The 27744-nt window shown below is 37.5% G+C and overlaps 3 protein-coding genes across 3 annotated transcripts; 2 read left to right on the forward strand and 1 right to left on the reverse strand.

Annotated features, from left to right (window-relative positions):
- Positions 1 to 6395: 6395 nt before the first annotated feature.
- On the reverse strand, positions 6396 to 8238 carry LOC114820604 (splicing factor 3B subunit 6-like protein). Its single transcript, XM_029091589.2, has 3 exons — positions 8205 to 8238; positions 7969 to 8090; positions 6396 to 6906 (listed from the first exon to the last, which is right to left on the reverse strand). The coding sequence occupies exons 1-3, from the start codon at positions 8236 to 8238 to the stop codon at positions 6544 to 6546; spliced, it is 519 nt and encodes a 172-aa protein (XP_028947422.1). The 3' UTR covers positions 6396 to 6543.
- A 5972-nt stretch (positions 8239 to 14210) lies between these two features.
- Positions 14211 to 15985, forward strand: LOC103452291 (uncharacterized). Its single transcript, XM_029090928.2, has 2 exons — positions 14211 to 15355; positions 15667 to 15985. Exons 1-2 carry the CDS (start codon positions 14293 to 14295, stop codon positions 15702 to 15704), a joined length of 1101 nt encoding a protein of 366 aa, XP_028946761.1. The 5' UTR covers positions 14211 to 14292; the 3' UTR covers positions 15705 to 15985.
- Positions 15986 to 22442: 6457 nt separating this feature from the next.
- Positions 22443 to 27060, forward strand: LOC103430654 (ABC transporter G family member 21-like). Its single transcript, XM_008368804.4, has 5 exons — positions 22443 to 22927; positions 23125 to 23923; positions 25625 to 25819; positions 25901 to 26082; positions 26236 to 27060. Exons 1-5 carry the CDS (start codon positions 22703 to 22705, stop codon positions 26884 to 26886), a joined length of 2052 nt encoding a protein of 683 aa, XP_008367026.2. The 5' UTR covers positions 22443 to 22702; the 3' UTR covers positions 26887 to 27060.
- The last annotated feature ends 684 nt before the right edge of the window (positions 27061 to 27744 follow it).

A 27744-nucleotide genomic window follows, 5' to 3' on the forward strand; every position in this document is an offset into this window, starting at 1 on the left:
GCTACGTAAATAAGGATCTAATAATTAGCAAATGTTGATATGGCGGTATATATTTTGTCCGATGGAGATTTTCTGTCTTGTTTGTGCGCTTGAATAATTAAAATTTAGTATTTGATGCACTATGGTGAGCATAATAAGGCAAATTCTGTTGGTCAAACCGGCCACCAAAAGTACCACTCATATAACCTCAACAATGTACAAAAAAGAAGGAATTACACAGAGCCATGGATGGTTGGAAACTGAGAAAATGTGATATAATGGACCTGGTGAGATTAATGGGTTTAATGTTTTGGCAATGACTAAGCAGTGGTTAAGCTCCAACTTAATCCATTAATTTTCACTATGCATTTTACTATTTTAAATGCACGATAATTAACAATAATCAACAGCAACATCTGTCACCGGCCACCGGCCACCTTATCTCGCAGTAAAATTAAGAACTGCAGTTTTCTAATTTCTATAGCAACTGCAATTATCACCATACACGTACATATATAGTACTGAGTGTGCTCTTCTTCTCTTATTCGTTTAATCCAAACTGTAAACAGAGAATAATTAAAATAATTAAAGCACCATTAAGCATCGAGGATATGTACATAGATTATAATTAAAAAAACAATTGTAAAGCGGCTAAACTGTATAAATGCCGCAACTCTAGAGAGGATACACACTGTTTTGGTGACGTTGTAGTATTATATTTCTTAGATCCCAAGACTGTACATTTAGGCTTCGCTCATTTACTCGCATTTCATTTAATCGCCACCATATAATAATCTAAGGATTTATGGCATGACACATCACCTATAACTAAATTTAACTTTAATTATTAGAAATTTTAAAAATTAAATTAAATTTCAAACATAAGTTAACTCAATTTTCCGTTATGATTTACAATTCTTGGTTAGTTTTCCCGTATTTGCCTCACATCAGTAGCTATTGGGTATTTTTCTTTAATTATGAGAATAAAATCAATTAATCTAGTTAGTGAGCTCTAAATTAGAAAGCAGCCAATATTTCAAGAACCTAATAATTTGTCCAATCTTATAAACAAAATCAGAATGCCCCTCCTCATCATCATCCGCAACATATGTTTGCCACAAAACCATCACAGGGAATTCGAAATTTAATCGACTTTGCCAGCTGGGCCACATAATGAGAGAAGATTATCAAAGTAGAACTAATGCATAAAATGCTTTTGGGAAGAAATTGAAGTAGGGGGAGTCGTTGACATCGAATCCAATCTCCCCATCAAGCCAAAATGGAATAGGGTGTGCATCAATATACTTGAATTACAAACAGCAAAAAGAGTTAACTTCTGTTTGCAATTTCTTTCTAAATTTTTGAAAACTTAATTGTAGTTAAAATTAAACTTAATTATAAGTGATGTGTCGTACGCTAAATCGCTAAATTATTGTAATAGTGTAAATTTAACAAAATGCTAGTAACTTACATAAAGTCTAAATGTAGAGATTGATATCTTATATTTTTCTAGATGGATATATGCGTTTGGCAACATTCGTTTGGTTGTGCCTGAAAAGCTGCACCATATTAAACAATATTCTGGTGGACTAAGGGCAGCCATCAATTTCACCATTTAAATTTTATTTTCTTTAGAATAGTCAAACCCCAACATGTAGTGCTCACTGCTAAGGCCTATTTTTCTTAGAAAAAAACTAAGAAAACTCTCTCAAAATTGTTGGAAAACAATTCAGAAATAAACAATATAACAGAAATAAACAGAACTTGAAATTTACTATTTTATTTCACAAAAAGTATTTGCTATACAGAATGAAAAGTATACAATAAATACAGAAATTAATATAAGAATATCAATAGTACTAACTTGATTACAGAAGGTAGAGGCTAGCGTAAAAGCTATGTCCTTCGAACAGTAATTCCGTCCCACTCTTGTGCTTGTGGTTCTATAACGTCTGCTCGACCAGGATACAACTACCTAATCCTACAACCCGCATTGGATTATAGAATTCTAGCGAATTGCTTTGTGTGTTTACTCTCTCTGGAAAGTTTGTACGGAAGAAAAGGAAGAAGAAAAGATGATAGATAATGAACTGAGGACTCCAGTTATATAGGCTCTTTCATACCTCTTCAAATACCTTTTGGATGTATCTGAAGCTTTACAACTCTCTACAAAAGGTTGTATCTTTAATCAAAACGTTTTTAATTAATTTAATTAAAAACTTAATTCAAAATTGAAACTAATTGATCAGATTAATTTTAATTCTTAGGCCCCAAGTGCCCCAAGGCCCAAGGCCCTTGTCTTGATTAATTAATATTAATTTATATTAATATTATGGTATAATCATCAAGCCCAATCCACAGAAATGGTGGCCCAAGCCTCAATTCCCATTCCAAGTGGTCCAACACATAACTAATATTGTAGAAGACAAAACATATATAAAGGTACGTTGGAATCTTGTTTTCACCAATGTGGGACAAGAGTCTCAAAACTTCCAACAAAAATGACTCTCTAACCTACTTAAATTAATGACATGTGTTGTATTATTATAAAGTAATACAGTTAGAAATACTGTTTGTAATATAGTTAGTAAGGTTGTTAGTATTTAGTTAAAAGTAGTTAGGATTTCTCTTATAAAAACAGTATGTGTAATCTTCATTTAGTCAGTTAAATACAAACCCTATTTCTTTTTCTAAACTCTCTCTCTCTCTCTCTCTCTTTCTCTCTCTTTCTCAAACTCTTTGTATTCATCATTCTGTGTTCATCCTTTCTTCTTGATTTTCCCTTCAATTCCTAAACATTGCAATGTAGTTAACATGGTATCAGAGCCACCTGGCTCACACCATGGATTCTGGTGGTTCCGCTTTTCATTAGATTTCATCGTTTTCATCATTTTACTCTTTTGAAAAGTTCTACAATTTTATCATTTTACCCTTTTGAATTGCTGATACTGTTAATCGTCCACACTAGGAATCTTTTGTTTTCATCCAATTCTAATCGATTTTAGATTTTGGGTTGTTGAATTCCTATCTGGGTCGTGATTGATTCGATGGATTTGGCTCTGTTCATGCAAAACAGGAATCAAGAACCTCAAATTTTCATCTGGGTTTCTTTTATTTCAGTCTATTAAGAGTATCGCGCTTGAAATTTGGTCTGGGTCGAGGCCAAGTTTTGAAATTTTGGTGCTTTTTCACTCGATTGGAGCTTATTCCTCTTTGGTCTTCATGTTATTCACCCTAATGGATGACCAGGAGGTGTTTCCGGGTGCAAACATGGGTGGTGAACTTGCGTGTAGTTGCTCAATGGACAGCTTTTTTGATGACTTCTTAAGGACACTCATGCTTACATTCACGCCCACACTTGCAACACACCTGGCCCTGATTACTTTCGATGTGCTATCTTGAATGGTTGCTGATCTCCGGTGTGTTTTCTGGGCTTTTTCGCTCAAGAACTGAAGATTCAGGTTTCATCTTTCTTTTTGCACTCTAACTATTTGTTTGATTGTCTCAGTGGAAAATTCTGTGTTAATTTGTGTATTAAGGCTGATTGCCATTTACTAATTTAGAAGAATATGAAGGCCGATTGCCATTTCCTCTAAGTGAAAGATTGATTAGTAGAATTTGAAGGCCAATTGCCGTTAATTGATTGAAAAGAAAATGAAGGCTGATTGCCATTGATTTGTTGGATATTTTACATTTAAAAAGGCCGATTGCCAAGAGTCTACTAGTTCAAGATTCTGAAAAAGTTGTTCATTTGTTGAAACTATGTTCATTGGTGAAGATATATCGTCAAGCAATGTTAAAATTGAGAGTCTTTTGGGTTTCAACAAGGTGGAGGAGAAAACTTGAAATAATACAACTTGTAGAAATTCATTCTTTTGCTGCTGACTACAATACATATGATCTTCTTTGTGGCCAGATAAGGAATGTTTCTCCAAGACATGCACCATGTTGATGCACAAAACCGAAGGGGTCTTGGAACAACATAAATCCGACCGTGAATCTGCAAGAAAGTAAAGAACACAAGATGTATCGTGGTTCACCCCAATGTTTGGGTTACGTCCACACTGATATTGTATTTCTCTGTTTGTGAGAGGATTGTGAGGGAGATAGAGCTTTTTATGTGAGGATGAGCTTGAGGTTTGTGAGGGTGAGGAGGCCCTTTTATAGAATAAGGGCTCCTCACTTATTACATATTTGCCACTCCATTTATTACATAATTACATTTGAGTCTCCCTAGTATTTATACGAGATCTAAATACGGAGGCCCTAAGTATGGTACAAACAGTAGTCCTCCAAGTCTTCAGTCCATGTGTGGGCCGAAGTAACTAGATGTCGTCTTGAACTGACATTCGATATGAGGCGATGCTCAATCTGAAATGATGCTCAACTAGAAGTAGCACATGTTGTGAGGCTGCTCTATTTGTGGCTTATGTTGCCTGGGTTGGCTCGGCTTGTGGCGTTGAAGGTGAGGGAGTCCCTTTTATAGAATAAGGGTTCACTCCTCAATACATAAATGATGGGCTAGAGTTGATGCTCGCGGCGAGTCGGTTGCTCAGCAGGCGGCGATGTTCTCTAATGATGGTGAGGGAGTCCCTTTTATAGAATAAGGGCTCGCTCTTCAATACATAAGTGATGGGCTAAGAGTTGATGCTAGCGGCGAGGCGGTTGCTCAGCAGGCGGCGATGCTCTCTAATGAAAGTGAGGGAGTCCCTTTTATAGAATAAAGGCACGCTCCTCAATACATAGGTGATGGGTTAGGAGTGATGCTCGCGCCGAGGCGGTTGCTCAGCTAGCGGCGATGCTCTCTAATGAATGTGAGGGAGTCCATTTTATAAAATAAGAGCTCGCTTCTCAATACACAAGTGATGGGTTAGGAATGATGCTCGCGGCGAGGCGGTTGCTCAATTGGCGGCGATGCTCTCTAATGAAGGTGAGGGAGTCCCTTTTATAAAATAAGGGCTCACTCCTCAGTACATGAATAATTTATGCTCTCTAATGAAAGTGAGGGAGTCCCTTTTATAGAATAAGGGTTCGCTCTTCAGTACATAAATAATGGGCTAAGTCCTCCAAGTATTTTTCATGAGGCCCAGTTGTGGAAGCCCAATATATGGTACATAGTGTAGTCCCCCAAGTCTTCAGTCAATAGAGTCTGTTAGCTGGAAACTTCAAATTGAATCCATGTATGGGCCGAAGTGGCGGTTGTTCAGAGGCGGTATTTTTATACCCTGCACTGAAGCTTTGTAGGTGAAGCTTTTGCAAGTGAAGCTTTGAAGCTGGAGCTTTTGTAAATGAAGCTTTGAAGTCGAGGCTTCGTAAATGAAGCTTTCGAAGCTGATTGATATGAGTGATGCTCATGAATGTTTATATGAGTGATGCTTATGAATGTTGACATGAGTGATGCTCATGAATAATGTTGACATGAGTGATGCTCATGAATGTTGACATGAATGATGTTCATGAATGTTTATGTATGATTGACATGAGTGATGCTCATGAATGTTTATGTATAATTGACATGAGTGATGCTCATGTATAATTTTGGAGTACTGGACGTACTTTTGATCACCTGGTTGGTGATAATAGCGGCAGGGTGCCGAATAATTTTGGAGTACTGGGCGTACTTTTGATCACCTGGTTGGTGATAATAACGGCAGGGTGCCGAATAATTTTAGAGTACTGGACGTACTTTTGATCACCTGATTGGTGATAATAGTGGTAGGCTGTCGAATGATTTTTTGTAGTACTGGACGTACTTTTGATCACCTGGTTGATGATAATAGAGGGCCTGGCTCTTTTGGGCATATGGGTCTTTGGCCTCCACATAACATTCCAGCCCATTATTTTGGGCTTTGCCATTTTTTATTTATATTTATATTTATATTTATTATTATTATTATTATTATTATTATTATTATTATTATTACCCTCTAATGGGGTTATACAGATGTCTCCGAAAGATAAATAAATCACATCATTCAAAAATAAATCTGACCTTCTGCTCAATGGGTCACGCCCATAATTCCCTTTTCTGCATGCCATCACCACCGCAATTATGTCTGCTTCTTTTTATCTTCTTTTGCTTTCTGCTTTTAGTTTCTGCTTTTCTTTCTGCTTTTTCTTTCTTCTTTCTACTTTTATTTTTCTTTTCCAATGCACCTTTCAATGTATCTGTCTCTGCTTTGTTGTCATGCATGTGCACACTATCTTTTGCCGTTACTACTTTGTCAGACGCTCCAATTTGCACCTTTTTGAGGGCCCATAATTGTACTAACACCACATCTCAAAATACTTGCAGTACATTTCTTTCAAATCCAGTGGTAAATCCTTCAGTTCACCTTTCTCGATTCCAGCTTCAGAAAGGAACTTTTTCAAGGTTTCGGAGAACCCATTGTTTTCTAGGAACCGAGCCACGGCGCGGAGGATAACAAAGGAACTAACACCTTTAAATCTAGAATCCCAAATAGCATATTACACAATCCAGAATAAAAATAATCCGGAATAGTATAATCAGATAATCTCAGCATCCAAACAGCACAAAATTAACCAGAAGAGCGGCCGGAGAAATCACTTATCTTTGGTGGAGACGCCGTACTTCTCCTGCATCTTGGCGATCTCTTCCTCTTTCTTCTTCGTGTCTGACTTCTTGCCCATCTTCGCCTGCTGGTAGTAGAGCACGGTGAGGTACCGGTTCGCGACGTTGAAGCCGGAGAGGTGATCCACCGCCGTTTTGGTGTCGTAGATGTCCTCGTAAACGACAAATGCGGTGCCTTTGGTGTCCTTGTTCGTCTCAATGCGAATCTGCCGTATTGCGCCGTACTTGCCGAAGATGTCGTACATCTCATTTCTCGAGATGTTGAAGGGGAGGTTGCGGACGTAGAGCATGCGGTTGACTTCCGGATGGAGGCGGGTGTTGACTTTAACTCGAATCTAGAGCAGATGGAAGGCCTATTGCGTCATTCCAGATCGACAAAACCTTGAGTTCTGCGTAGTTTCCAGGGTTTTCCGATTCTCCTTCGGTGGTGGTAGTGGGGGTGGTATTTCTTTTAGCTTTTGAGAGAGAGAAAGTGTAGAGAAAGAGAGAGAAAGAGATGGCGTCTATAATCCAGTTGCGCCTCTGATGGAGTTTAGTCTAAGCAAGAGAAGGTGGATCGGAAAGTAAATGGAAAAGCACTGGCAGTGAGGAGGACAAATTAGAATATTGGTGTGGTGTTTGGTTCTCTTGGGTTTTTACAGATTTTGCAAATCCACGGCGAAGGTGAAAAAATGAGAGAGAACCGACACAGCTTTTCGTGTCGTTTCCCACAAACGGAGCCAAATGTTGATGCACAAAACCAGAGGGGTCTTGGAACAACGTAAATCCGACCGTGAATCTGCAAGATAGTAAAGAACACAAGATGTATCGTGGTTCACCCCAATGTTTGGGCTACGTCCACACTGATACTGTATTTCTCTATTTGTGAGAGGATTGTGAGAGAGAGAGAGCTTTTTAGGTGAGGATGAGCTTGAGGTTTGTGAGGGTGAGGAGGCCCTTTTATAGAATAAGGGCTCCTCACTTATTACATATTTGCCCCTCCATTTATTACATAATTACATTTGAGTCTTCCGAGTATTTATATGAGATCTAAATACGGAGACTCTAAGTATGGTACAAACACACCAAATATTGTGGTGAATATAGATGCTATAACAATTGTTTTTTAGGAGGCTTCAAAAGGTGGACAATCCTTATCATTACCAATTGCATGTATAGAAGCAGGAAATGATCACAGTTTGTCAAATCTAAGGTTATTGTTTGACAAGCAATGCCGAAGTATTGACCATTGTTCCTGAATACAGGTGAAAAGTACCACCAACATTTCCATGCATACCAAGTGATAACTGTGAATAGTGCAATTGTTGTTGTGGCTTGTTAAATACTTGTGTAGGAATTGAGGAGCACTTCCTTTCTTGATCCGAAGCTACCATACAAGAATGAGGTATTTGACTGACTTGCATTCCATGAGAATCTAAGAAAGATTTTATCTCTGAAAATTTTCTAGCACTGTTTTCAACTGGATGCCTTGAATTAGTCTGAACCTGAACTGTTGAATGAAAGAATAGTGCTTCAATTGCTGATTAGTACGCAATTATGGTATCATGTCGATGCAACTACATTGAGTCAAGATTTTTTTTTTTTTTTTTTTTTTGAAACAGCCAACAAATTGGTGTCCTGCTGGTGAAGTTACTATGTAAGTCCTTGAATTTCTGTTGTCTCGTCATTGGGTTTAAATTGTTCATAAGCTTATCTCAGCCTATAATTTCAGAGTCTAACCAACTCAGTTGTTAGCATGAATCTATAGTAAGTCTGGTTATACGATGAAGTTTGAAGAAATTGTTAACAGTAAATCCCACGAAGGGTAATCCCGTGTTTTGAGTAGGTAAATCCCACGAAGGGTAATCCTACATTGATGTTGATTTTCAGTTGTGAAGGCCGATGTCATTGTTCAAAGAAGTTGTTTTTTTTTTTGGTAAAATCCTCAAGGGGCGATCCCGTGGTGCTATAGTTAAGGCCGATGCCACACTATAGTGTGTTGATTTTCTATTTTTTGAAATATTAAAGGCCGAAACCAAGTTGAATGAGATTGTTGACAGTAAATCCCACGAAGGGTAAACCTGCAAGAAATTGTTATAACCAGCATGAGAGTGTGTTACAACTTTATAAGAGGTTGTCATTTGAGAAACTCTTGTTAGAGGCAGATGAAGGGTGTTAATTCCAGCTACTGTTATTCTTCTACCATTTTCAATGTTCTGATTCTCTATTTCAGCAGAGGACTTACAGAATTTTGGGCACTGATAAGACTTTGAAGGCAATTGATGGATAGATATTGAGTTTGTGCGTCTAGTCCAAGTATGAGACCATTGTTTGTGACTGATGGAAACCGAATTATTAGCCGCAAGTGGGGATCATTTCAAGTCTCAGATTGGGATCAAGGAAAATAAGTTGCATAAGCAAAGCCTATTTGGAAACTAATGAAAATACATGTGGGGTACCTCCATAACCAAAACTTGGTTATTTAGATCTGCCCAAGAAGATGAAAAGTAAGACAGGAAAGGGGCAGCATGGAAAATTGAGCAGTGCTAGTAAATTGCAATTGGTTCAAGTCTATTCTGTTTTTCTGGGTTTTATAGTAGCGATTGTAGATGTTCTTCCAATCTCAAACTGGGTTTCCCCAGTTGAGATTGAGGGGGAGTATTAAGTAATACAATTAGAAATACAGTTAGTAAGGTTGTTAGTATTTGGTTAAAAGTAGTTATGATGTATCTTATAAAAACAGTGTGTGTAATCTTCATTTAGTCAGTTAAATAGAAACCCTATTTCTCTCTCTAAACTCTCTCTCTCTTTCTCTCTCTCAAACTCTCTGTATTCATCATTTTGTGTTCATCATTTCTTCTTGATTTTCCCTTCAATTCCCAAACATTGCAATGTAGTTAACGATTATTAAATTGAAGAGTACATACAATTTGGCCTAACTCTACCTACTAATGTCGAAACCAAACCCTTGACGATGGCATGTATATATCACGATAAACTGAAGAATTAGGGTTTATATATATATTATTTTTTATTTTATCAAATGATAGATTTGTTAGATTAGATTTGCTAGTGGAAAGTGGCACACATGTGCTTTTAAAGATTAAATTTGTGGATCTTAAGGATCAATGATTTTCTGCCAATTTTTCTTTGAGATTAATTTCTTATCATTGCATGCGGTGGCCTTTTATGGATTCTAATTCAAAGTAATCATAATTAGCACATACCGAGAGATTCCATAATCACATATGTCCTATTTAATTTAAAGCATATCCAATGTACTTTTAATTTTTAAGTTAAATTTAAGGAGTCATGCTCCCTAGTAACGCATAGTTGTAGTTTATTTGTTTAACTTCTTAAATCTTAACCTAAGAGCTTAATAAGTTCCTCCTTTAGGAGGTGGAGAGAAAGCATAATTGTAGTTTGTTTGTTTAACTTCTTAAATTTTAGCCTACCAGCTTAATTAGGGAGTTCACTGAATACGCTCTTAATATATATATATATATATATATATATATATTATGCATAATATCACTATTCTTTTATTCGGACGTCCAAATTATTACAAAGGGCTTATTTGAAAATGCTTATGGAAATGTAGCCATTTGATCGTGTTTGACAAAAAAAATTAAAAGTGCTTTTGGATCATAGCATTCTAGAGAAGCACCTTCCAAATGCTTCTTGATGAATCACTTCCAAGTGTAGGACTTGAATTTTTAATAAAAAAAATTCAATGTGTTTATGATGAAAACACTTTAATTAAAGTGCTTACAAGTAGAAATACTTTCTATAAAAGCAATTTCAAATAAGCCCGACGTTGCAGACGCATTTCATGTATCGCTAAATGCATATACAATATTCAACCAAACCAATCGAACTCTATAGCAATACAACATTAAAGTTAAGACAATCATTGGTCCTGAAACTTAAGCTCCTATCATTGGTCCCAAAACTTAAGATCCTTAAAAAAAAGGGTGAGAAATGAAGACTGAACCCAACACCTTATGCAAACCTCTGATTACCATATGCTACTGACTCTAAAAGAACAGAGCCATATTTAGGGAATGATCAGTCCCCAACGTTAAAATCTCATAATCCGGCAAACCGAACCATAGGCGGAGCCATGGAAGGACTAGGATGATCCCAGAACCATCTTGATATTTTTTACATGAAAAAATCTAGTGCTATGCTTATGATTTTCAAGGTTTTTTCATAGGCTCAGAGCCCCAATCCGACGTTTTTACTCTAATTTCTTTCATTGGGTTTGATTTGAGGTTGGTGACTCTTATGGACTTCAGGCAATTCGTTGCTTGTAAGCTTTGAGGAGGACTTTGATCTGGGAATCAATATAACGTCAAAGAGGTTTGGGGTTTAGGTTTAAGGAAGAGGATGATAAGATGGACGCCATACCAGACCTAAACAACGTTGGTAGGTTGCTCACGACAGGGTAGATTAATTTTTGTAAGATTCAGTGAGCGTTTCGGATTTCAACATTTGGGCCCTTCCTAGACTAAAATTCTGGCTCCGCTACTAAACCAAACCGTGTAATTATTTGATGATAAATAAGACATGGAAGGAAAAATTGACGTGCGACAAGAACCCTAATGGACAATCGATTAAACTTGGAGATAAACAAAGAACCAATAGGGAATATATATTGAGGTTAACTTCCGTGCTCTTTGGTACATGCAGCAGACTTCTACAACAAAGATAAGAAGGCACTAATCGAAATGTTTGTAGATGTCATACTCAACTTGATAGGGTGGAATGCTTCCCTTTAGTATAGCATGCATGCAGTGACCCATAATATTAATTTAACTTTGCATACCCAAATGCATTTACTCATTTGATATCGATGAGGTTTTCAGTGGAGGCAAAAGAGCATAATATAAGAAGCAATGCACAGGCAATGCAGGGGGCCTGCCGCCTGCATCCTGTGCTTCTTATTAATGTGTCCCTAAAGCTGTCTGGACAAGATGATCGATTTGCTCTTATCTGGTATATATGCGCATGTCCCCAATGTTCAACTACTTCTGTATGCCTTTTCATTTCGACAAATTAATTTGGGAAAGCTCATAGGGTTAAGGTACAATATTGTTACATATAATTGGTCTCACACAATCATAGAAAAGAACAAAAAATATCGGTGACATGAGAGAATATATATAACAAAATAGATCTTAGCTAGCTAGCTTGCATGGTTGATATTTTGTAAAATAACTTGCTCATTTATTGCACTGAATTGTCACAATGCATAAGGACTAAGCAGTGCAGATGTAGCCTTGTCATTTGCTTCATGCATACATGCATGTGTGCATGCAACTAATTTCCTTGAGTCAAATCATATGTTTAGACTTGGAACAATTTATTACGTTTTAGATACCCTGCACTTTCCTCACTCTCTCCTTCCAAATGGACTGACCGACGATTCGTGCATGATCCTAATAATATTACTAACATGATTCCGTATACGCTTGCAACAATATCTAATTCTTGATGAACATTATCTGGGAAAAACTTTACTTCAATAAAAAAAAAGTTAACTAACCTTGTCCCTAATTTCCTTAACATGCATGCTAATAAACCTTATCACTACTTATTTTTCTTCGCATACTTTTTCTTTCTTCCATTAAAAAGGGCTCGTCGAGACCATATGTTAGTTGTCCCCAAAATCTTTTATTATATATAGCTCATGGAATTGACTTGTTGATAGGATGACATGCATTATACACACGCAATATTAGAAAAGATGAAGCTATTGAACAATGTTAACAATAATTGCTCATGTGGGTCATCATTCGTTATTGTTTGATGTAAGTTTAACACTGTAACTTATACAAATATTTATTCATCTATTGACCAACAATAGTTGTTAATTTCCTTCTAATTGAAACAAGAACATAATGACTCATGGTCATCAAGACCCTACATTGTGATTAAATGGAGAGCTTAGAATTTTCTTAAAGTGCACCTGAAGGTCACTAAAACTTGAGTGCTGAAAATTATTGTCCACTAGCGTGTGGCAATTGGTTTTTTATTATTATTTTAATATTATTTATTTAAAATATTGTTTTTTTATAAAATAATAAACTTACTAACCACCTTACATGTTTTTTGAATTTCATTTATCAAATTTTTAATGCGAGAAAGACATTTTGAGTATTATGGAATCTTCACTATTTTGACATTCTCCCCTTTATATGTATATGGATAAAGTAACGGGTTTTTTCTTCCTTGAAAATTAAAATATATGCATACACGTTTTCTGTTCGAAATTTACAAGTCAGACTTCGAGCTATTGATCATTTTTTACCTAAAACCCGAAAAAAGTGAAAGAAGGATTAATTATTACAAAATCTTTCCAAGCTCCCCCAAGAGATCTCCACATGTGAGTGTCCAATATGAGGGTGATGGTAAAAAATATGTTTTCATTATTAGAATTGTAAATTGATATTTATTTTATCCGTAATCGATAAAACAAATTATGTTAAAGGATGAGTCATGACTCATTTTCTTTTCTAACCAATCAAATTATTAGATTTTGTAAACATCCCATGCTTATCATTTCTTTATATGGTTATGGTCAAGAAGACAAATCAAGATCTTATTCTAATTGCGATTAAAGTAAAGAATCTGATCATAATTGCTGTTCATTGGCCACTCACATCAAAACTTGGATAGCAAAAAAGGAAAAAAGAAAGATTATGGGGAAAAGGCATAAGAACAATGGTATACGTGGCAATGTGTGGATTAACGTCAAAGTTGTTATCAATTATCCTCCATTCCTTCATGGCAATGTGGAAAGGATACGTCTTAAAGAGGGCCTCCAAACAAAGCACCGCAACACCTGGCACTTAAAGAGCTCCCAAGATAAGACTTCTAAAGTGCGTTCGAATCAAATTTACTGTAGTATATGCAACTGCAGTATATAGTAAAGGGTAAAAAGCATACAAAAAAGGGCTTCCCCTTCTCTTTTTCTCGTGACAAAAGAATAATGTGTGCATCGACATTGTATGCTTTAACCTAGCATACGGCCATTTTTAGTTGAATTCTATTGTTTATTAGCCCAAAACGACATTTAAGTATGAGAATATTTGTGATATTTCGTGATTTTTGTGTGTTACTTTCTATAAATAGATTTTTCTACGGTTTTAGGGTTGTAACCTTTATATTATTCGATCAAGCTTAGCTTTGAGTAGTACTCAATCTGCATGGTGGATTACATGCATATTATTAGGGAATTCTTGTTTATGGTACTTTGTTCGAATACATGTTCTCTTTTAAAACATCAAAAAACTATCTGTTGTAAATAGTTTTATTAGAGGTGTATTTTTTTCTTCCAATATTAGGCGTGTATTTTGGGAGGACCAGATTGGAAACAACTTTTCCAATTTTTGTTTTAAAATTTTGAAATTGGATCAAATCAGATCACAACTTTCAAATTTGGTTCAGAAATTGTTAAAATGCATGAAATAAACATGTTGGATGACTAGTGAAGTTAGGCTAATCAACATTCTTTGTGTAAATTAGGCAAGTTAGGCAAGTTAGGAAATTAGGCAAGTGTTAGGCAAGTTAGGCAAGTTAGGCTTATGTCCTATTTCTTTTCCCTATATATAAGTGTCATCTTGTAATTGTTAGAGGTATCAAATACACATCAAAATTCAATATGGTATCAGAGCTGTGATCTGGGAAAACCACAAAACACAAGCTCTAAGGCAGTCACGAGGTCAACCATTCCAGGCATGGCTTCTCATTCAAAATGGGAAAATCCCAACCACCCACTCTATCTCCACCACTCGGACCAACCTGGTGCAATCCTCGTACCACAACCATTGGTGGAAGACAACTACAACACATGGGTTCAATCCATGAGTATGGCCTTAACGGTCAAGAACAAACTTGGTTTTGTTGATGGGACAATCAACAAACCAAGTGAGGACAATTCTGAGGAGCTGCAGCAATTGAATCGCTGCAATAACTTGGTCAAGACATGGCTACTAGGCTCCATGTCAAAGGAGATTTCAGGGAGTGTCATCAACTACAAGGATGCTCGACAAATGTGGACCGATCTGCATGAGAGGTTCTCACATGTGAATATAGTTCAGCTGTTCCATGTTGAGAACGAGATCCATGATTGCGTCCAAAGCAATATGAGTGTAAGTTCTTACTTCACTAAACTTAAAAGTTTATGGGATGAACGTGATACTTTGTGTTCCATTCCAGCATGTAGTTGTGGAACAAAGAATGAGATGAACTCATATGTTGAAACTCAGAAAACCATGAAGTTCCTTATGGGATTGAACGAATCGTATGCTACGGTTCGAAGCAATACTCTTCTTCTCGAACCACTGCCTACGGTGAACAAGGCATATGCGTTGGTCCTTCGACATGAACGCCAGACAGAGGTTTCCAATGGGAAGAGTACACAACCAGAGGCTCTTGTCTTTGCAGTGAAGAATTTGTCGCAAGAACCTACACCGGAAGACAAAGAGATGCGATGTGGAAAGTGCAATAGAACCAATCACATCACCAAAAACTGTCGTGCACATCTCAAGTGCACTTTTTGTGGATGGAAAGGTCACACCTTCGATTTCTGTCGAAAACGGAAAGCAGCCACAGAAACAGAAAGCAGTCGTCCTTTTTCTTCAAAAGGGAATCAAGTTTCACAAAGTAACAAGCATGAGACGTTGCCCAATTTCCCGTTCTCTAAGCAGGATTGCAAGCAAATCCTTCAAATGTTGAACAAGAACAAATCATCATTTGCCAATCAAGTCGGTAATCATTCTAGTCATGAAGAACTTTCAGGTAAAGCCTTATCTTTTTCCTGTAAAGGAACCGAAAGTATTTGGATCCTGGACAGTGGTGCCACGGATCACATAGTTTGCAGCCCTAGTCTCTTTACACACTCACGAGCAGTTGAAAATCATACAGTTGAACTGCCAAATGGTTCTGTTGCCAAAGTCACTCACATTGGACAAGTTGTTTTCTCTCATAATCTTATCCTTGACAATGTCCTATGTGTGCCGTTCTTTAAATTAAATTTAATATCCATCAGTAAACTAGCCTATGATTCCTTATATGTCACCATTTTCTTCACCCAATTTTGTGTCATTCAGGACCTTCGCTCGGGGAAGATGATTGGGATGGGAACTGAAAGGGAGGGACTCTACTACCTCGACTCATCAAGGAAAGGAACATGCAACAATATTCAAACCATCGCACCAAAGCTTTGGCACCAACGCCTAGGACACCCATCTCATAAAGCCACTTCGTTATTACCTTTCTTTAACAATAAAGCTTGTGATTTGGAAAAATGTTCAATTTGCCCATTGGCCAAGCAAACACGATCACCCTTTCCTTTGAGCTCTATTTCTACCAAATCATGTTTTGAATGATTGCATATTGATATTTGGGGTGGTTATCAAGTTGCTTCTATTTCAGGTGCCAAGTATTTCCTTACCATCGTAGATGACTACACTAGAAGCACTTGGGTTCATTTGATGAAACATAAATCTGACACAAAAGACATTTTAGTCAAATTCATTCAAATGATTGAGACTCAATTCAATACCAGAGTTCAAATCATACGAAGTGACAATGGCCCTGAGTTTAAACTTGAGCAATTTTATGCTCTCAAAGGCATCATACATCAATCTAGTTGCGTCAACACACCACAACAAAATGGTGTTGCCGAACGTAAACACCGGCACTTGCTCAATGTTGCTCGGGCTTTGCTCTTTCAAACTTGTCTGCCAAAACGTTTTTGGGGAGATGCAATCCTAACCTCAGCCTACCTTATCAATAGAACACCCACTCCACTTCTCCAAGGTAAAACACCCTACGAAAAACTGTTTCACAAAGCACCTAACTATTCTCATTTGAAGGTTTTCGGTAGCTTGTGTTTTGCTTCTACACATGCCCAAAGGCCCTCTAAATTCGACCCTCGTGCAATCCAATGCATTTTTCTTGGGTATCCTTATGGTCAAAAGGGTTATAAATTGTTTGATATAAAACACAATAAGACTTTTGTTTCTAGGGATGTCGTATTTTTTTAAGATCATTTTCCATTCCAAAATTGTAACACTTCCATTGCCCCGTCTTCATCAAACACTACACCTATCCCGTTTGACTCGACCTCTCCCATTGAGTCGCATTCAAGCCTTGCACCAGCAGACATAAACACCACATCTCCCACACTTGCCGACATCACACCACTATCATCTCCTTTACCCTCTACAACTCCACCACCAGATACCTTATCAACACCTCCACCACCAGATACCTTATCAACACCTACCCTACACTCTTCCCCACCTCCAAACACTCCATCACCAGATCCACCCCCTCCACTCCGTCGTAGCACTCGACCAACCAAACCTTCCACATTTTTGCAGGACTTTCATGTTGAGGTGGCCCTCCCATCCCGTGTTGCACCCACATCTTCCACAAGCATGGTTCAGTCATCAGGTACATCTCACTCCCTATCTCGTTATTTATCCTATGACCATGTCTCTACCACTCACAAAACCTTTCTCACCACCCTCACCATTATCAAAGAACCCACCAGTTTTTCGCAGGCTGTTCAGGATCCAAAATGGCGTGACGCCATGCAAAAAGAGATTGCTGCCCTCCATGACAATCGCACTTGGACTCTTGTGCCCTTACCACCTCACAAACATCCCATAGGCTGCAAATGGATCTATAAGGTGAAGCTTAAACCTGACGGCAGTGTTGAACGCTACAAAGCACGTCTCGTTGCTAAAGGCTATAGTCAAATTGAAGGGCTTGATTATCGGGAAACATTTTCTCCAGTTGCCAAGCTCACCACCGTCCATGTCCTCCTCAGTATTGCCTCCATCCGTGGTTGGCATCTTCACCAACTTGATGTAAACAACGCATTTTTGCATGGTGACTTATACGAGGAGGTTTATATGTCCCTACCTCCTGGGTTCGGACGAAAAGGGGAGACACGAGTATGCAAATTACACAAATCCATTTATGGTTTAAAACAGGCCTCAAGACAGTGGTTTATCAAGCTGTCTAGTGCTCTCAAGACTGCTGGTTTTCATCAATCATGGTCAGATTACTCATTGTTCGTCCGAAACCGTCAAGGCAGTTTCATGGCATTACTTGTGTATGTTGATGACGTGATACTTGCAGGTAACAATTTGAGAGAAATTGAAGAAACTAAACTCTTCCTTTCCCAACATTTTAAGCTAAAGGATTTGGGAAAAATCAAATATTTTTTGGGGATAGAAGTTGCAAGATCTAAACAAGGGATTGCCCTGTGCCAACGCAAATATGCGTTGGAGATACTAGAAGATGCTGGGTTCCTTGGTGCGAAGCCCTCACGATTGCCGATGGAACCAAACTTGTCCCTTACACAAACTGAAGGGACGCTCCTACATGATCCTTCTTCATATAGGAGACTCGTAGGGAGGCTAATTTACTTAACCATCACGAGGCCTGACCTGACTTACGTGGTTAATATGTTAAGCCAATTCATGGACAAGCCGCGACAACCACACCTTGATGCAGTGCATAAGGTTCTCAGATACATCAAACAATCTCCTGGCCAGGGAATTCTTTTGCCTTCTACAGGTTCACTACAGTTACAAGCTTTTTGTGATGCTGATTGGGCTCGGTGTAAAGACACTAGAAGGTCAATAACCGGTTATTGTATCTTCCTTGGGCAAGCACCGATATCTTGGAAAACGAAGAAGCAAAGCACAATATCTCGTTCTAGTGCAGAGGCAAAATATCGTTCTATGGCTATCACCTGTTGTGAAGTTATATGGCTAAAGAACCTTTTGAAGGACTTACGAGTGAATCATGCACAACCAGTCACATTGTTTTGTGATAATCAAGCTGCCATGCACATTGCTTCGAACCCAGTGTTTCATGAACGAACGAAGCATATAGAGATCGACTATCACTTAGTATGTGAGAAGATTCAGATGGGAATGGTGCAAACAGCTTACATACGAACCTCGAATCAACCTGCAGATTTGTTCACCAAACCACTAAGCTCGGCGCAATTTGAGGTCTTACTTAGCAAGTTGGGTGTCATTGACATCCACACTCCAACTTGAGGGGGAGTGTTAAAATGCATGAAATAAACATGTTGGATGACTAGTGAAGTTAGGCTAATCAACATTCTTTGTGTAAATTAGGCAAGTTAGGCAAGTTAGGAAATTAGGCAAGTGTTAGGCAAGTTAGGCAAGTTAGGCTTATGTCCTATTTCTTTTCCCTATATATAAGTGTCATCTTGTAATTGTTAGAGGTATCAAATACACATCAAAATTCAATAGAAATTTCAAAATTTGACTAATTTAGGAAATATCATAATATAATTCGAAAAATTATATATTTTATAAGTTTTTGAATACACTCCAACTTTTTCATTTATGCAATTTATTTTTCTTTCTTAATATTTGGTATATGTATATGCAAATATTTGATTTATTTTTTGTTATACTAGTATGCTTATCCTTTTTAAGGACCAGATTACAAGTAACGCTCGGCCAGTATAGTACAAGTTCTCTCTCAATTCGTCCGACCCTCTCTAAGGAGTACTCATCCTCCTTGCATGGGCTTTCTTTGAGTCTTCAGCCTCCTTGGGCTCAAGTCTATCACTTCCTTTGCATATTTAATGGGTCGAATGTATAGATTAGAGCTGCTAGATGTTCCTCTATTCTTTGGCCGACATGTGACAACGAGATGACATAGTCAATCGCCTTGCTTGGCCTTGGAGTTGGTGGGGACTCGTACTTGAGCGCCTACCTGTCAGCCTTTATTTTTGGCGGCTCAGAGTTGACATTTGAGTAGGCACGCTCTTTCTGCTCCTAGGACGTTGTGCCTTAGAGCTGTCAATGACCACCTTGCCATCTAGTGCTCAGAAATCACCTTACGAGGAAGTGCTCGGGTTGATTACTGATTAGATGCCTGAAGTCCATGGGCTCTTTAAAGCATTCGACTTCATCTTTCCACGCTCATTGAACCTTTTCCTTTGGACCTGTGTGCCTTTGGGTCTGTTGGGGTTGGAAAGGACACTGCGTTAACAAAATTTATAAAATAAAATAAATACAAAATGTATCCAAAACAAACAATAAAATATCAAAAATTGTTACAAAATATATAATTTGAGTAAATAACTAAAAAAAATAAGAACGTTTCAAAAGTTTTATATCGAAATAAGTTTAGAACACTTAAAATAAATTCAGATCGAAATTTCAGAATTCTCGAATCTCTATATGCATTCCAATTTCCGTTTTATTTTTTCCAAAGTATTCGGATTAAAAATTTTCAGTTCGAAATTGGAAATTTTATAGTCCGAATCTCGGAAACACCATTCAAACTTGCACGCTTAAGTTTTATTAACGTAAAAGCTAGTTTAATTCCACTCAGTATATTTCAATGTGAGAAGAGGCTTGTACAGGTTTTTTAATTAGGGCTTGTCGCATTATGTATATCAAGGCCTTAATTCGTGGCAAATATAATAGAACTTTAACACAATTGTGTACCCGAATCTTCTCTTGAAAAGCAAAAGATCTTAACAGATTATCATTTCAATTTTCCGACGGATATCTACATTATATTATCGGTCGAATAATACAATCGACATGTAACAAGTAATAAAATTAGTGAGATATATAGTAATTAGCATAAGAGAGCGGTTATTCCAACCACAATGTCTTATCTTCCTACCCACTTTTTTATGAAATTTTTAATTACAAATTTGTCAATTTGTAAAATGACTAATAAGGACATTAGTTACCCCTTTTGCATTACTTTTTTTTATAAAAAAGAAAAAAGAAAAGTTTGGGCGTGATAACTCTCCATTCCCATCTCCTTTTCATTCAGAGAAAGCAAAAAGAATGAACTTAGAAGATGATGTTTCTATGAAAGAAGTAGATGATTATGTTTCCGTCGAAGAGGTAAAAGATAATTTCATGTGGGTCATCTTGATTTGTCGATATCGTATAATAGAAGCGTAGCTCTGTGACTTTTTATCTCTAATTATATATATATTAAGGGTTATTTTAGGAATAATATTGGGTGAGAAAATAACATTTAAATTTTTTTAACTTTTTATAGTAGATGCAAATATAATATGAGTGAAAAAAATAAGATAACAGAGTGGGTTTAACAGCTCTCTTAGCATAATGACCACCAACCAAATTGCTACATGGTGATTCCAATTCCAACAAAAATATAGAAAAGCATGGCAGCCTTTCAATGCCGGTGACACCACCTAGAGACGAAGCCTTTTATATAGTAAAGACGACACGATCTGAGCCACTATCTTGTATTAATGAATAGGCATTTGACACCAATAAAGGGCACGAGGAACCCAACATTTCCTTTCTTTCTTTCGTAAGGCACACCACAAAAGAAGATACCCTACAAAGAAAATAAAGCCAATATAATTAAAAAGAAATATATAGGGTTGGTTACTTGAATTTCTATGCATTCAACGCATAAGTGGAAGATGATGATGTATTAGCAGCTTCATTAATCTTAATTAATTGATCGAATAAACACACAGTCTCGCAGTATTGATGATATGCATTAGCCTTTGGGTGTCAAATCTTTGGTGCCATAATGTTAAACATATCACACTGAAAAATTGATGAAGTTAAATCCTCCTTTTAGTACTAATTCTAACAAGGTTTTTTTTCACGAAATTTACATTTAGTTTGCATAGGTGATTAAGTTGAAGATAATAAAAGTGAACGGTCAGACTGTCTCATCATAAACTTTGACACATAATATCAAGCATACTTGTTCAGTGGCCATGGCCTACAATTAAATATCTTAAACAAGAAAGAATCATCAAGGGAACATCTTCGACCAATCTAATAATATAGGACGAACGAAATAAAGATTATGGACCACAGCAGTTTTTGCATTCGAAAATATCAAATAAGCTAGCTAGCTAGCAGCATAGAAATAAAGGGCAATGCATACTTTCTCTGTCTGGTGGTTCTAATTTTGGAAAAGGAATCGGAGCGTGATGCTTCTTGAATTATATCTCTCACCCTTTATTGTATATAATCTCAGCCTCAAGCACAAAGTAGTCTAATGGCCAAACCAAAAGCAGAAACTGGACAGAAAATTTTAAGTTACGATACATCCAACATTTCCGTTGACATCAAATTCAAATCATATCTAGTGTATAAGAAAAAAAATGGGAATGTGAATTTATAAGTAGGACCTGTTTTTGGTCCCTTTCGAAATAAACATAGATTTATACGTTAAGTATAATATATATACCCTTTGATTATTAGCTTTGCCAAAGCTTATGGAATATTAAAATACAGTAATAGTAATACATACAGCATATAAGCGAAGTGATTTTCTCATACATTTTTAGCATCTCATCGCACACTTCTCTTTATTTTTAATCATCAAAATGAATAAGTTAAACGAAACCAACATACATGATTAAATATAAGTGTGAAAAGTTAAAATAGGTGTGTACGCTATCATTTCCTATAAAATTCCGATCATTCAAAAATAGTGATAAGAGGTTAACTAATTAAGGCATGAACAATAAAAATCTATGTATTTTTATACAAACGATATTCTATACTTAATTTATATTTGCAGTATAAGTTGAAATGTCAAAACACAAGAATATAACAAATGCCTTGCAAACACGTACCGCACCTAAGCCAATTAGTAGGAAAGAAACACTAATTTATTAATTGGAATGCATTACCCCTGGCCTATATGCTCAGTCCAACTCAGTTGGTTGGGGTCTCTTTCTGGTAGAAATCGATCTAACAAACAGTACTACTCATTTTTATTATTATTTTTTAATTTAATTTTTGTAGTAGTGATCAGCTGCTTGCTTAAATCTCGTGCCTTCGATCACTTTATAAGAATCACCACATGTCTTGTTCTCTTGCATGTGATCCTCCTTCCTTCCCCTATTAATTCCTCTCTCCCCCGCCAAACCTCTTCTCTCCTTTCCTCTGAGTCCCTCCATTACCTTCATCCACCACTCTCTGTCTCTGTCTCTCTCTCCCTCTCTCTCCCTCTCTCTCCCTCTCTCTCTCTTTCGCTGGTCGACCTGCAGACACCCGTTTGCCTAATATTGACTCTCTATTTGTATTTGATCATCGTAGTGCAACATTTTCTGCAATTATGATACCTCTTGAGCAGGAAAACAGCATGTCAAACACTCCACCTAACATTCTACTATCTAATCTGAACCGGCCTGATCAGAACTGTTCGGTTCATGCCGAACCCTCCGCTTCGTCGAGGACTAATGTGAGCCCATGTTTGGGTGACGACATGGCGGACCAGCCCCGACCAACCTCGGCCAGAGCTTCAATTTTGCACCAGTCGTTGCACCCTGTAACACTTAAGGTAAGACTTAAGGGCCAATTAATGATAATTCGCATTTAATATTTTATGAGTAACTTTTTTATTAGATAATTTGACATGTTATGTGGGTAAGTATGTAATAACTAAATTGTTTAAGAAAAAGAATAGTGGTACTATCATAGTAGTTATTAAGCTAACATTTGTGTAATATATGTATTTAATTTGACATTTCCCTGCAGTTTGAAGATGTTGGATACAGCATTAAGCTGCAAGCAACAAACGGAGGTTGTGTTGCTTCACATAAGCCAAAACCAACACGCACTGTACTCAATGGAGTGAGTGGAATCGTTCTACCGGGTGAGCTACTCGCAATGTTGGGGCCATCCGGGAGCGGTAAGACCACTCTCTTGACCGCCCTGGGCAGCCGCTTGCCAGGTAAAATCTCTGGCAAGATAACATACAATGGCCAGAACTTCTCAAGCTCCATGAAGCACAACATCGGCTTCGTTTCGCAAGATGACGTCTTGTATCCTCACCTTAGTGTTCTGGAGACCCTAACCTACACTGCCTTGCTAAGGCTGCCCAAGCAGCTTACAAAAGAAGAGAAAATAGAGCAAGTCGAAACGGTGATAATGGAGCTCGGGTTGAATCGGTGTCGTGATACTGTAGTTGGTGGGCCTCTACTACGAGGCATTTCGGGTGGTGAGCGAAAACGGGTCAGTATTGGGCAAGAGATGCTTGTCAACCCGAGTCTTTTGCTTTTGGACGAGCCCACTTCTGGGCTCGACTCAACCACGGCCCAACGTATCATCGTGACGTTGCAGCGACTGGCCCGTGGTGGTCGGACGGTGATCACCACCATCCACCAGCCGTCAAGCAGGCTATATAGGATGTTTGATAAAGTAATGGTGTTGTCGGACGGGTACCCAATTTATAGCGGGCATGCTGATCGGGTCATGGAGTATTTCGGGTCCATTGGATATGAGGTCGGGTTCAATTTCATCAACCCGGCTGATGTCTTGCTTGATCTTGCTAACGGTATGAAATATCTTCTCTCATTATTAGCGTAGCCTTTTTTTTTTAAGTTTCTAGCACTAATTATCAAAATGTGGTAACTATGCATTTTTTTATATATAAAAACATTAAAGATTCTGACGTACTACGTCATCAAAATCACATTTTACTTTAAAAAAAGAAGATTGGATTGACAATCTTTAATTAACATATCGGCATCCCAAACACGGATAAGAAAACATTACTCACCTTTAAAAAGATTCCTAGATTATTACCTAAAGATATATTTCATATACGCAAGTCTTAATTAGTACATGTCAACCCCAGGGCTTACCCACAAGTCACAAACTGGACATATGATTAATGTAAGTATGAGGAACTTTTAACACTTAATCATTCAGGTACGAGTCCATTTTTTCACAACAATATTAGTGCGTGTGAGTGAGTGAGTGGTCCACAAAGAAAATGGTTTCATCGCACCGACGGCTCCGTGAATACAATAGAGGGCAAAGGCAGACCACGGCTCTTAATCTTAGTCGATCAAAGCACAAAAATATTGAAAGGAACCTTTCAGCACTCTCTTAGCCAAGGAGGATTCACATGGACATGTGGACTTGTTGCCAACCCTAAAGCCTAATCCCAAATTAGGGTTTTTTACTTTTTATCCAGCAAACACCTAAATTAAGGACTTTCTTAAGTACTCTGGATATTTTAACTGTCAAAACTTTGTTTAAAAATATAAAAATTTGGAGTACCGGGTACTCAAAGCACCAAAAACTTGCCAAAGTCAATGTTACAACTACAACACCTCTATGCATGTACAAACTTGTACAGTCTGATTTGACCCCTCATCCGAAAATATCTGTTTTGCAATTTGCATCATTTTCATTCATCCGACAATTTTTATAAAGAAACTTTAGGTATCGTTTGGTATGCAGATAGAATAGGATGGAACGGAATGGGACAGGACATGATAGGATGGAAAGGAAAGAGAGCAAAGATGCCTTCGGATGGAAACAAGGAGAAAGAAGAAGGAGACGGAGAGGTTATAATTTTGTGTTCCACGAATGTGGAACGAGTCATTTCAGGGGGTGAGACGGAACGAAAATTCATCTAAAACTCGTTCCGTGGAACAGCGCGTTCCACCCGTTTTAGGCGCAACAAATGTAGGACGGAATGTCTCATCCCACTCATTTTAGTCCCGTCCCACGTACCAAATTGTATCTTAATAAAAAGTTTCTGGTACTGTTCATTTTAACAAAAAAATCATATTTTTACACTAAAAAATCAATCTTAGTACTATTCACTATACTCTTTATTTTATACTTATCGTTAAAACTCAAAGTTTTGAAGTCATTTTCATTAATTTTCTTTTTTTTAATCATCTGAAATCGATGTGACGGTGAACTCATAAGTATCTAGTTGTGGACAGAGGAATTTACAAGCAACTAGGATGTCAAAGGTAGTGTCATTCCAAACCAGCGATGTCATATGATTAAAACATATAATACATTATTAACTTGAGATACAATTACATCGGGGTCCCAATTGCATGTGAGTTTGATGAGATCAAAACAAAAACAAAATGAAGAACTTTATATCACCATTCACCATTAAGAAATATAAATATAGTGGGTCAGACATTGTTTTCTTTCTTTGAGATTTAATCCTTTTTCTGTGATGATTGGTTTAATAAAAATCTCTTAAATATTTTTTGACAAGCAGGTATAGCACCTGATGCAAAACAGGATGAGGAAGTAGAGTATAATGGCAGATTAGACCACCAAGAAGATCAAAACACAACCAAGCAGTTCTTAATATCTTCCTATAAAAAGTATCTATACCCTGCATTGAAGATAGAGATTCAGCAAACTCATAAAGACACGGTTGTTTCTTCTTCAAGAACACCATCATCCAGAGGTAACCTCCAATCAATAAGTCTCTATTTTTCAACTAGATTTTCCGCTGGAATATTCATTTGTGCATGTATACGGTAAGTAGGTAGTGGAAATTACAAATGGACAACCAGCTGGTGGGAGCAATTTAGCGTTTTGCTGGAAAGGGGTTTAAAAGAGAGGAAGCATGAATCTTTCTCTCGCTTAAGGATTTTCCAAGTCATGTCAGTTTCAATTATTTCCGGCCTTTTGTGGTGGCACTCCAACATTTCGCATATACAAGATCAGGTACTCCAATTTCCTCTCATCTCTGCTCGTCTGTTAAAGATTTCTTTTTCAGTAACTAGTTTTTGTTTTTCTTTAAAATGAAAACTGACTTAAAAAACCAGGCTAGATTTGGACTTATAATAAGAAGCAATACTAATAAGGTAGCTTGAACAGGTGGGACTTCTTTTCTTCTTCTCCATATTTTGGGGCTTCTTCCCTCTATCCAATGCCATATTTTCATTCCCTATGGAAAGACCAATGCTGATAAAAGAACGTTCCTCGGGCATGTACCGTCTCTCATCCTATTTTTTTGCGCGAACGGTTGGTGATTTGCCAATGGAGCTTGTTCTCCCAACAGTCTTCGTAACAATATGCTATTGGATGAGTGGTCTCAAGCCTTCAATAGTCACATTTGCACTAACCCTTTTCATTGTTCTTTACAATGTGCTAGTCGCCCAAGGCATAGGGCTAGCACTAGGGGCCATTCTAATGGATGTGAAACAAGGCACAACTCTGGCTTCTGTGACAACGCTGGTGTTTTTACTTGTAGGCGGATATTACATTCAGCACATGCCGCCTTTCATAGCTTGGTTGAAGTACATTTCGTACAGCCATTACTGCTACAAGCTTCTTGTGGGAGTGCAATACTCGGTGCATGAGGTTTATGAGTGTGGGATGGGGGTGCATTGTAGGGTGCTGGACTTTCCTGGTATTAAGTGTGTAGGTCTTGATGATATGTGGATAGATGTAGCTGCATTGGCTGTGATGCTGGTGGGATATAGGGTTTTGGCTTATGTGGCATTGAGGATGGGGCAACCTCACTGAGTTCTTGAATCTTGATGATGATAGATCAGAAACTGACATGCAGCATATTATTGCAGCAAGAGAACTTGATGACATACGTTCGGATATCCAGTTTTATCGAGTAATCGAAGGTTTTGAACTGATATTGTGAACCAAGATTTCATGCATTCTGGCTGGAGAAAGGGAAATGATAAACACACACCTTTTATAGCTTCCTACACACCCCTGACTAATCATATCCGTTGTTTTCGTTTGATTTATTCAATCCGATGGCCTGGAACAAAGAGGGGTGTGGGAAAAGTTATAAAAGGTGTGTGAAAATCAGCTCCCCTGGAGAAATTGTAATGAATTGTATTCCGTTACAAGGAAATGGATATGATGGTAATGATAAATAGTTAGATTTGTTGAAAAAAATTCAATTTGCTGATGACATGCCTTATTCCATTATCCGAACAAAGAAAAAATATATAAAATAAAAAACCTTAATAACAAAAAGGTTGTTTACATAATATTTCGGTTCCTTTCAAAATATTTCGGCAGGTATTGACGGAACTAATTTAATTGAAACGAGCTCGACATAATCGACCCAAAGCAGTAAATTCATACCCAACCCAATCTCAAAACCCATTAAATAAACAGGGAGAATTTTAATCTGTAAATTTTCCAGTCAAAACTATCAGTCTCTTCTTCCTAAACTCCCATGTCCTTCCCCTTAATGTGTTTGCCAAAGTTCTAACTTATGATCCTAATCCATGCTTAAAAATGGGAAAGGGTGAAAATGTGAATATATTAGACGATTAGCAAAGATTCTTCAAGTGAAGCTGGTGAAAGAAAACAAAATGAAGGGATCAAAATAAAAACTTCCTCAACCCCACACCG

This window comes from Malus domestica, chromosome 13 (genome assembly GCF_042453785.1).
Source record: "Malus domestica chromosome 13, GDT2T_hap1".
Taxonomy (NCBI): domain Eukaryota; kingdom Viridiplantae; phylum Streptophyta; class Magnoliopsida; order Rosales; family Rosaceae; genus Malus; species Malus domestica.

What these genes read in the sequence shown, in the direction of transcription:
- LOC114820604 (XM_029091589.2), bottom strand. Translation starts at nt 8,238, where the DNA reads ATGACGAGACAACAGAAATTCAAGGACTTACATA. An exon ending in GAAATTCAAGGACTTACATA is followed by an intron (nt 8,091 to 8,204) that starts GTAACTTCACCA and finishes CGTACTAATCAG; the next exon opens with CAATTGAAGCACTATTCTTT. An exon ending in TAGATTCTCATGGAATGCAA is followed by an intron (nt 6,907 to 7,968) that starts GTCAGTCAAATA and finishes CATCTGCTCTAG; the next exon opens with ATTCGAGTTAAAGTCAACAC.
- LOC103452291 (XM_029090928.2), top strand. Translation starts at nt 14,293, where the DNA reads ATGGCTTCTCATTCAAAATGGGAAAATCCCAACCACCCACTCTATCTC. An exon ending in TAGTCATGAAGAACTTTCAG is followed by an intron (nt 15,356 to 15,666) that starts GTAAAGCCTTAT and finishes TGTGTCATTCAG; the next exon opens with GACCTTCGCTCGGGGAAGAT.
- LOC103430654 (XM_008368804.4), top strand. Translation starts at nt 22,703, where the DNA reads ATGATACCTCTTGAGCAGGAAAACAGCATGTCAAACACTCCACCTAAC. An exon ending in AAGAACACCATCATCCAGAG is followed by an intron (nt 25,820 to 25,900) that starts GTAACCTCCAAT and finishes TACGGTAAGTAG; the next exon opens with GTAGTGGAAATTACAAATGG. An exon ending in TTTCGCATATACAAGATCAG is followed by an intron (nt 26,083 to 26,235) that starts GTACTCCAATTT and finishes TAGCTTGAACAG; the next exon opens with GTGGGACTTCTTTTCTTCTT.